The 11,421-nt window shown below is 39.3% G+C and overlaps 1 protein-coding gene across 3 annotated transcripts in view; it reads right to left on the bottom strand.

Moving 5' to 3' along the window:
• Nucleotides 1-261: 261 nt before the first annotated feature.
• CAMK4 (calcium/calmodulin dependent protein kinase IV) overlaps nucleotides 262-11,421 on the bottom strand; it is a 161,176-nt gene continuing 150,016 nt past the window's right edge. For 2 of the 3 annotated variants that reach the window (XM_040541153.1, XM_040541154.1), the window contains 3 exons: nucleotides 8,292-8,418; nucleotides 7,210-7,362; nucleotides 262-4,223 (listed from right to left, as the gene is read on the bottom strand). In XM_040541153.1, coding sequence (XP_040397087.1) covers nucleotides 4,059-4,223; nucleotides 7,210-7,362; nucleotides 8,292-8,418 — 445 coding nt within the window. In that variant the 3' untranslated portion in view covers nucleotides 262-4,058. Of the gene's footprint in view, nucleotides 4,224-5,265; nucleotides 6,149-7,209; nucleotides 7,363-8,291; nucleotides 8,419-11,421 lie in introns of those variants that run through there. The other variant, XM_040541155.1, reaches the window with a different exon arrangement.

The following is an 11,421-nucleotide window of genomic DNA, read 5'->3' as shown; positions in this document are numbered from 1 at the left end:
ACAAAACTGAATTATTTGCCAAGAAATATACATAACGTTTGCACAAGCCAGGAGCCAGGGCACTGTGCCGAGACTTGTGAGTGTCCATCGCTCTGGAAGCAGGCAATACACAGGGCACTGTGCAAGGATCTGCTGCGAGTCCTCCACCCATATTTCCACATGATTCTCTTGAAAGAACAGAGGGCTGCATGGCAGGACTCTGCCAACAGCATGCCCCAGGATGTGCATAGGAGCTGAGGGGCAGTTGCCACTCTTTTTTTGGAAATGTGTGTATTTTCTAGAGTCCTCCTGTACTTGCTGCTTAGCAAATACTGCTATCCATCTGCTAAGTTGGACACTGACAGCTTTTAACACCTTCTTCCCTCTCCCTGCTGGAGAAATGTCTTTACTAAAAGAGTTGTGCAGCATTGGAACAGGCTGCCCAGGGAACATCCCTGGAGGTCTTCAAGAAACATGTAGATGTAAGAATTTAGAAACTTGGTTTACTGGCAGACGTGTCAGTGCTAGGTTGGACTAGGTGATCTTAGAGGTCTTTTCCAACCTGGAAATGGTTCTGTGATTCTGTGATAACTGTGGAGGTGTCCTCACTTCCCTGTGACTTCCAGACACATCCATGCCTCACTGGCAGCAGGAGCGGCAGGAGACAGGTCCTTACTCAACAAATGCTGAGCCACAGCCCCCACCAGCCTGTGACTGCCTGCTCCTGCTAGCCTAAGACCCTTCCCAAAACATTTTGGTTGCCATATTCATCCCACTCTAGCACCACATGGCTTTTCACAGCACTTTGCTTTATTCACCAAGACACGGGTCCTTGCAAAGGGGATGCTCAGTCACTCACCTTCACATGCCCGACAGCCAGCTCACTCGCAGGAACTGAACTGTTACTGCCCATCTTCTGAAGGGCATGTTGGATCAAACTTCTGCTCTTATGGTCTTTTGCATTCAAAAGTTTGATTATGGTGTGCCTGCAGCTTTACAGAACACTTGCACAATGCCAAATACAAACTCCAGCTAACAAGCCAGCACTGGGCTGATGCAGTGCAATTTACCGTGTCATCAGCAAAATCACAAAGTATTCAAAAGGACAGGAAATCTGTTACCGTTTCAGAATGAATCTTTCTGAGCTTGTAAAAAACCCTTTTCTTGTGCAAAGGCAGGAAATCACTGTCAGTTTAACAGCTGTCAGCTCCTCAGTCTAACTCTCAAATTTTAGCTTTCAATTGTCTAATACTACAATCTCCATCTAGAGGAAAAGTTTTTCTAAGTTCAGATATTTCAGGAAGGTGGCAAGGTTCTCTCTTTTGTACCTGAGGAACTCTGCTGATACACTGAACACTTAAAAAATTTAAAGCTTAGGGTTTCAACAGAAAAGAACATTATTAATTTTTTACCTAGTTTATAACTGCAGATGTGGAACTGGCCTGCCTCCAATAGCTTTAGGGTGTGTTTGTATTTTTTATCCACAATATCACACAGCACTGGCATTGCACTCCCAAGTCTGAATTATGGGGTGTGATTTTCCAGACAAAACCAATGCACATAACATTTCCTTCTTCAGTTAAGTGCATACACCCTGGTGCTGCTGTTCCTTCTGCGCGGTATTGTCATACCAGGCATGCTATTTTCCTGAGTCACATATTGGTAATTCCTTCAGCACAGACATCCTGATTGTTTCAAAGTGAACATAATGAAAGAAAACTAAGCAAAACCATTTTAAGCCCCAGAGCCTTCATGCGCAAGACTGAGCTGCCGCCAAGATCATGCTTTCACAGAGCGGTCTCTAGTTGCATGGAGCTGGTTCATAGTTATGATACACCATGGTATAATTTAGCAGCACATACATTTAAGACTCAGCTAGGACTATATTACTTTTCATCTCAGACACACCATGTTTCAGATGAAGATATTTCTGCTCAAGCACTGATAGGTGTGCAATGACTTTTGTAGATCAGAAGCAACTATCCCCACTGAAGGATGAAACATTAAAAAAATCTAACCCCCCTCACTGACCCAACTCGGATGCCTCCAAGGCTGTAAGTGAGGGAGGAGACCTGTGGCTGAGAAATGCATTAGTCCTGCAGTCCCTTTGCAGCAGATAAGAAAGACAGTAAAACGTGAGGCAGATGGATGAACCCATCACCTTCTCCAAAGTGGTTATTCCTACAGAATTTTTTTCCAAGGGAAAATCTGCAAATGTGTCTTGTTGCCCTGCTCACAGTGAGAACAATAAAATCAGGCAGAGTCCTCAGCATGACTTTAACAGCTGCCTGGCCCTCACCAGCCTCTCCAGCTGATGGCCCTGTACTGCCTCAAAGTGTGCCATCACCTAGGGAAAGGCTGGATGCATGTACTTTAAATTTCAACCTCACTCAATTAGCAAATCTTTTTGTACAATTTCAAAGTGCTTTAAGAAATGGAAATGGGAAAAAATATCAAGTACAGTACATTCATTAGCACGCATCCATACCTTCAAAGACAGCATCTTATCTCTTCCTTCTTGTGTTAAGCTAAATTACATTTTATTTAGAAAACCTACCATGTGAGTAACATCCTTGTACCTTTTATTTTAATTTCATCAGGAAATGTAGCTACTGAATACTAGAATATTTTATCAGTGACTATTTTTGGTAGCCAATATATTTTTGAAAGCAAGTTGTGCAAGGCCTAACTTAAAATAAAAACAAAGCAAAAGAAGAATGTTGAGCATGTAAGGGTTTTAGGTAACTATCATCATTAAAAAGTTTAACAAACACAAACGACATTGTTGTATATCAGATTCTTTTTGCAATTTCTGTAATACATCAATAACATTATGAAATCCCCATGCTATCAAAATGATAACAAAGAAGTGTAAACGGTCATACATACTGATTCTTGACAGTTTCTCAGTTCCTATCAATCACATTCAAAAAAAAGACCAAGACAGCTGAAGAGCCTGATCCTAATTTCACAAGCTGATCCATGCACATGGCTTGTAACTTCAGACACAGGAGCTCTAGGTGGATGCAAGATCTGTGCTGGTGGATCATTTTGCGGGAGGGGCCCTTTGTCGGGAAAATCTGAACTAAATGCGCTGATAAGTGAGACGGGTTACTCATGAGGTTAAACTACCTAGGAAGCAGCCAGATTACACCACTGTCTCCCAGACCTTGTATAAGAGTGTTTCCCCAGAGCAAAATCATCATGTTGTGGAATAGCTTACTTCAAGCATTTAAAACTTGTGTAATTGCAGATTATTCCCTTAGGCCCTATAAAAACGTTTTCTAGCTGCACAGTTTAGAAATACATGAGTAAATACAATGGCATTCAAAAATTTGCATTTACTCTAATCCCCTATTCTTCTGTCATTTTGTTTGGCTAACAGTTTACTAGAGAATGAGATAGCAGAAGTCTGAGTAATTTTGGTTGTCATTAAAATGCTGTATATAAACAGGAAAAGTCAGAGTAAGGCATTCTCAAAACAAGCTTGAGGAATGTACATTTTCATGCCCAGTGGAACTAACATTTCAATTTCTTCCCAGAAGTAGTGGAATGTTTCTTGCATATAAATCCCCAAACATTTTTTTTTTCTTAACTTTACAGGTAAAAAGCATTATTTCATACATACATTATTTTTAAAAGCTATTTGTTTGGTATTTCCTTACATTTTGTCTACTGCAGGACTATGAATCTGGAAGGAAGCAGTTCAAAGGAAGTCATGACATACAGAAGACACCTACTTCCGTAAAACTGAATTAAATAGTATTTGTTTCAAATGCCATCTAGAAACACTGTATAGATGTATATGGAGTATACGCATTATGGTAGGTAGTTATTCATTCCCATGTTTTCACCTGCCAGTATTACCGCAAATAACACTGTTTCCATGACATGCCTTATGGAACAGTTTACTATTTTCATAAGCAGTCACATGCATTGAAGGTAGAATCACCAGCCAGTGCGTTTGGCACCCCAAAGCAGAACCAGAGAGGCCAAGCTTACGAATCTCTCTTGCTGAATGACAAGTTAGTTGGTGAATGAAATGACAGATCTCAGCTGAAACAAGGAAGCGCATCGACCTAAGACATTTCTTCTGGAGCTGCTTCTGCTTCCTGAGTGGGTTTCTTTTCAGGTTTGCCGTCATGGACAGGAGATGGGTTACGACTGGGCTTGTTGCTGTCATGAGTGCTGTGACTGCTGGCGCTGCCAAGGCGAGTCGATGCCACAACAGCTTTTACTGCAGCCTGAGAAAGAGAGGATCAAACAAGCATTCCTTAAAGGACACAGCCTGCCAGCATTATAGCCTTAGCATCAAGGTGCTGGGGAACATTATGGTGCTTGCTGTTCATAGTAACATCATCCAGATATCTGCATGGGCTCAGTCAGATTTAGAAGAGCATCTGAAATACTGGACTGAGGTTTAAAAGAGCTGTTTTCATAAGGTTACAAAGTTCACCAACATGAACAGGAATTTTATTTCATCTGCACATGTGGCGTTATTTTTAAAAACTACTTCAGACCTCCTGCTCTGAAGTTAGATGGCAAAAACAGAGTTCTTTTCCATCTTACCAATAAATTTATTACCATTGATTATTCAAGGGAAACAATTTATCACTACTGCATATGCCAAGCACACCAGTGGATGGCATATGGGCAACTGCCCATAGGTCTAAACGTACACATATGCACACATATATATGTATACACACATATATATATTTACAGACACATATACAAAGAAGTAAATTTTGGGGACAGGCTCTCATGGTGTATAAAATGTCAAAAACATCAAAAAGGGAGGACACACATAAAGACAGTTTTCTTAGCCCTTGCCTTTATTGCCAGAAAAACAAAAACAAAAAACAAAAAAACATATGAAAGAAAGAAGAAACACTATCTCTGTGTATGACAGCTCTAGCTCTTTTTGACCTAGGTGGCTGTTTCCATAGGCATCACAGAAGAGGGGGCGGAAGGAAGGGATGAGAAGGATTATATGTATTTGTGGATGGTTTTGTAGAGGTGAACATGCAACAAACAAACAAACAAACAAACAAAAACAAGCAAACAGACAAAAAAAGATGCTAATGAAAAAGCAGGTTATATAAAAGTTGGCGTCAGTGAAGAATCATCATCAGAATATGAAGTCAAAATGAGTCAATAAAAGTGGCAAGAATTTTGAAGGTGGGATTCTAGACCTCTTAAAGGAGAATCACAGGTATCTATATTAAATGGTGAGAGCATTTCAGAAAACAAGTTACAAACAGAACAAGCCACTTGATATTTGACTGTATAAAGATACTTTTAATGTCATTTACTCTCACTAGGCATGTAAATGTTTATGAAAAAAAAAATTCAACAAATCTATAAAAAAACAAATCATCACTGAAAGCTTTAGACTTATTCTGTAACATATTCCTTTATTTAAAGAAAAGCCTGTAACTGGTCTCGTATGCTGGGACAGAGAGTGTAATTTTGTATTATTCTTATATTATTAACAAAATACATAGTTTTTATTCACTGCCTGTTTTTCTTCTTTGTTCTTGTTTTCATGAACAAGAATTAATTATCTACAAATTTACGGTTCATTTTATACATATGTAGGTATAAAACTTGTAACTGTACAATAACTGCAAACTTCAATAAATTATTTTTAATTAATAATTACAGAATTGGTCATTTAGCCTTTGACAGAAAAAAAATGAAAAATAAGTTCATAAAAAGCAACAGCTTTTAAACACAGAGGTATAAGTTTGTTGACTAAATTGGTATGAATAGACTGAACTTCAAAAAATCAAGCTAGTGATCAAAGGTGCAAGAATATAGAGAGAATCAATACCAAAACATGCAAAAAAGGCACACAGTTCTTTGTGACCTCCTGGGCAGGGAATATAACAGCTCATTCAGAAATAATGAATTTTATGACTTTGCTCAGTGCTCTTAAATCATTTTGATGTAACAACATTATACGGCTTCTTCAATGAATTCACAGCAATCCTGCTGTAAGGCTACAGAAATCTTTCAGAAGGGAGCAATGTTAATAGACACACTTAGCCGGTTCTGCAGGGGCAAAGCATCACTGAATTATATCTACCATGTCCAAGAACTTCATAAATGACAAAACTTTTTTCTTTGCCCTGTAGAGATTCTCTGTCACAGTTCCCTAATAACACTGAAAAAAAAAAAAAAGATCAAAAACAAAATTAAGGGTAATTTCTTTGTGAATTTGGTTTTGCATGAGATTGTAAAGTTCACAGACAAGATGCTTTTAACTCTTGTTCCCTAGGGCTACAAAGGCAGTTTCACTGTAACTCTTGGGAATGATTTCTGTGCTGAAGTAGCCTTCTAAGAAGACACAAATCTTGAACAACTGAAGAAGGGACTAGGGAAAAAGGAAGTTTCCTGACATTATATCAGTTAGGTGCCCAACCACCTGCAATTTACACCTTACTTTTTTCCCTGCGTCCTACCAAGGCAGATAAATGGATTAGATTGTAAAACAGCAATTTGGTGACACAAAATCTAATGGAATGCTCACTGCAGGTCCTGCCTGCAGTCTTGCCTTACAACACTTAATTTCCAGATAAATAATTCCACATTTGTTCTCGGAGGTACTTGCTAATGCATATTTTGGGCCTACTAATCACAGCCCAAGGTGTCGAAAATGCTGGCTTTAGATCATACAGCGGGATGGCTTAACTTCCTGTTTCATATTGATAAGTATTTCTATATTATCTCTCTATATTTATATTTCTATATTATATATATCTATTTCTACTGTAGGTAGCTTACATATCAAAAGCTTCTGCAGTAGGCTAAATACTTTCCAGATTTATGGATGTATATCTTGCTAAGAAAGTACTCGGAATTTTGTTCTTTCTGGTAAGCACTCCAAGGGTGCAGCAAACAGCACTAAACAGGATGTATATACATGCATGTATGTATGTATGCATGCATGTACGTAGGAAGGGAGGGAGAGATTTTGGGAAATCTGTGTACATTCTCAGCAGTTTTGTCTGTGCAGAGTTTTCAGTCAATGTCATATTTTATTTGTCTGTTTGCAGACATTGATGAAATCATCTTCATGTTTTCCACCTACATCAGTTATCTTAAATAAAATGCTTCCATACAACCACAAGGACGTTGTTCTGGAAAGTCTGCAAGGCCTCTGTAAGCTATTGATTTTACTGCGCACTTTCATAGCCAAAACAGAAACTATGTCCAGAGACTTGCCTTAAGTTTACGCCGGGCATTGAATTCTTGAAGTTTCTTTTGTGCATTGTCCATATGTGCAAAATTTGCTGCCTTTCCTGTGACCCATGGGTGCTGCAAAGCCTGTAGAGTTGTGAGGCGTTTCTTGGGGTCTAAAACAATTAACTTTTTAACCTGCATCACAAAGATAAAATACGCAAGACTGTTAACCTTATTTCATGTGCAGAATTGTACCATGCAGTCACATCAAAAATCAAGTGTTTCATTCAGTCACTGCATAACCTTGTATAAACATGAACTGGAAAGTACTGTATAAGTATTTCTCTCTTAGTCCACTCTGAAACTAATGCTACCTATGCCACTGTTTCTGCTGTTGTGATCAGGAGAACTGCAACTCACCAAACACAAGAGCGGGAAACACAACACTACAGACATACCCCTGGATCCAATTTACTTCATCCAGTATTTTACTGGATAAACAAATACAGCACAGGTAGCATGTCAGCCCTTATGTTTCACTAATGAACCATACTTAACAGTAACATCTCCTCATCTACTGAGAAAGTGTTTAAATAGACGGAAAAATGCTGCCAGCAAAATGGGGGCGGGGGGTGGGGGGGGGCGGAAGGGGGGGACAGACAGAATGCCACATCACTTTTTATCATCTTTTTATATTCCTCTTCTGAAGTTCTGACTTGAAAACTGCACAAGATATAGGGTCTGTTTCTACATTCCCCTGAAGGTGGATGCCCTGCAAAAACAGAACAATGAAACGTCTCAAGACCAAGAGTAAAAGCCAGGCATAGATGAATGCAGTTTTGATCACCAACAATCTGTGGCTTTGTTCACAGATGGACTGCAATATCCACTGTTTTGAGTGCTCAGTACCTTGTAAAATTACAGGACTGGGCTACCAAGGGATATTTTACAGCACTATAATTAACCAAAGATAAGAAGAAAAGCAAGGAGCCACATAAGCAATTAATTAACCACCTGTTCTTCCCCTCACCCCACCCCAAAATGCACTCTCTTTATCATTGGAAGTGATACTAATAAAATATATATTAGCAAAGGTATTGCACTCTCGTTTTTGTTTTACTTACTAAATCCTTGGCATTCAGAGACACATCATCCCACCAGGGGGACACAAAGTCATATTCACAGTTCAGGATTCTCTTAAACATGTACTGATCTCCCCTTTCATCATAAAATGGTTCAAAGCCACAGAGTCTGCAAGGATAAAAGAGAGAGAAGTTCATCAAGCATTACTTGGCCTTGGTCCCTGGTATGTCATGATGTGAACACCGCTTCGGAAAACAGACCTGGATGTGCACATGAACTTTGCACACAATTTCTATGACAGAGCAAACCAAAGTGTGGTTGTAATAACTCACAAATACTGGTCAAGGCTGATCAAAGTGATTATTTTCCATTGTCACATACCTGTAATTGGACTATTAATATAGGAGCGTAACACAAGGGCAGCCATACAATGTCAGACCATTCATTAAGTATTTCAGCCTCTGACTAGCTAAAATCAGACAACTAGGGAGGAGCAGAAAAACTGTGATTCAAGGCTCACGGACTTCTTTAACTGAAACTGATGTTTTTGTACCAAATAGACTTCCTTGGTTCTTTCATCTCCTGAGCTTTTCCCATCACTTTTTGAACCGCTGCAAAGTTGCAGCAACCACAACATCTTGCAGACGGGTGCACCAGGGCCAGCTGCACACCTTGGTGGCAGTCTGCTTCTGGAGCTTTCATTCAGCGACCCCTGTGATTGTTCTGGAGGAAAACTGCAAACTGCTGATCATGACAATTAGTCATTGCTCAGCCTGAAGCCTTTGCTCTTTCCTGCCCTCTTCTGTGGATATTCACCAGCTCTGAGTGTTTTTGAAGTGGGTGCGTATACTACTCAGCATGGGCACACTGTGGACTTGCATATTAGAAAACTTTTGATGAACACTTCAGATTTTAATCTCCCTTTCTTTCCTAACAACTCCTGACCTTAGACCCGTTGTTTGGAATGTTTACAAGCAGAGAATTAACACGTTCAGAGAGCAATTATCAGAATCCCTCTATGTGCTCTCTGAGAAGACAGAATTAGCCTTCATTTTCCTGTGAAGTTAGAAGCTTTTCTATGTCAAGTCAGTACTGTTTTTTGATTATGTTCATCACTGTACATTCTTTCATCCTATCACCTAGGCACTCGGTAACACAAAATCCTTTAGCAGCTTTTCATCATCAGCTTTCATCTTTGCCTGGGTAACCTAAGTATTATCAGGAAGTTTTGTAACCTCACTAATGAATGTATTTATGAATATATAGAATAATACATATCCTGACAGATCCACATTGCTGACCCTGGGGAAGGCAAACTAATAGAAGTGGTTCTACTTATATGATGTCATTTTTGCACTTCATTGCACTTTAATCATGTTTACACACATAGTCAGATGTTTTAAAGTGAATTTCTTATTCAAGCAGTAAGTTATCTGAGCTACAAAAAAGCTGTATCTTCTACTAGTCTATCTTCTACTCTGTCTCCAGAAAATGCAACAAGCAACAAGAGGATGATAGCAAACTGAAAAGAACAAGATGACAACAAATCTAGTAAATGTAACCTTGCATTTTGACTTCTTTTTATTTATTTATTATTATTATTTTTAAAGCCAGTCAGTGTGTTTACATTCCTGAAAAAGGAGACAGATGGTCAAGCAACAAATGTTTTTTAGAGAGTGATGTGCAGCCTGAACAGCTGCATCACTGCACCATTGCAGAGGAAAAATCCTGCCCTGCGAGCACATTCCAGGTGCATTATTCATCTCCAAGTCCGGTAGAGATGGATTATAATACGAGGATCCAGCCTACAAATACTATACTTTGGTAGGTAGGAGCTGCTCATGGTTACCCTGCCCCTTCCCTCCCGTTTGCCTCTCGGCACCGTTTCAGAGCTTGTTCCAGGTCATCTCCTTTCCCCAGGGAGCACCTCTGCTGAGCAGAGTCCTTAGGCCACAACTGCTTCAGCCAAAATTAGCCTCTGGTTACCAGGTAACTGATTACATGTAGTGAGACCATGCTTAAGGCTTGCTCTCACTGTGCTGGATGACTTCTAAGTGATTCTCTATTTACACTTAAAAATATTTTCATCATTACCCACTACTATTAGCTACTGTTGTCTTAACAGTTAACAATTTCTGTAGATACACTTTCACCCTCCAAAAAACTTCCATTTCAGCAGACAGATTTTTCACTATACGTCCCATTAGATCAGTAAAACTATAGGTGTGATTTCAAGTTAGATAAATTAAACTACGGTAAAACCCAACAGGGTTGCTCTCATTTAAAATAGCATTATGCTGATTCATTTTAAATCATTTACCAACAAAATAAAGAAAAGTCAATGTAAACAGGTTCAAAATCAATTACACATTACCAGACAGTGTTTAGTGCCCTTTTAAATCCATTTGTAAAAAATACCTTTAATGAAATTCATGCAATTTTGACTACAGGTGAAACCTACATATTTGTTGACTGCTAACTGCATCTTGAATGCACAGTAGTATTTCCAACCTGTTGCGAGAATACAAAAGGACTGCTCCTCTGCGCTATTAAAACTATAAGTGTGGCTTCCCTGGAATTATGACAGTTAGCAGCAGGAATAATTTTTTCTGTCAAGTATGTGTCAAAGTTTTTTAGTCACCTGGTAAGTCAGCTTTGTATTAGTGAGAAGATGGAGTTTTATATGCACGTCTTCTGTAGCATGGTAGTTAACTCTTACATCTGTTCTGTTGGGAGGGGAGGCATAATCAACAAGACATTTTTGTATTGTACACATCTGCATCCCATCTGCTAAAATATGAGGATGGGACATGCAACATTGTCCTTTAGGCTGCAGGATTAATGAATTAGTTACTGTTCATGTGCCTACCGATCTGGTCTCAGCTTCTAACCTATCAGAAAAGTTGACCTGCAAAGCTTTGCATTCACTGGCTAAATGGAAGAGATGGTCAGGTACAACAGACTGGTACCTTTTTTTTTTTTTTTTTGTCTGGCTTCTTCCTGTAGGTCAAATGGGATTTCAGTGGTGCAGGATGAGAAGACCAGGAAGAGGAAGCACAGCAGGAGCTTACATGCTTGTTTACACTAGTGCAGAGGTTTAACTTGGCTTGGGAGCATGTCCTGAACAACTGTAAGATTTAGAAAGGCTGCACACAGCAAATACCATTCCAT

The sequence above is a fragment of the Cygnus olor genome, chromosome Z (assembly GCF_009769625.2).
Source record: "Cygnus olor isolate bCygOlo1 chromosome Z, bCygOlo1.pri.v2, whole genome shotgun sequence".
NCBI classification, from domain to species: Eukaryota; Metazoa; Chordata; class Aves; order Anseriformes; family Anatidae; genus Cygnus; species Cygnus olor.
Note: the sequence above shows the minus strand (reverse complement) of the source record. Positions and strands in the feature narration are given on the sequence as shown.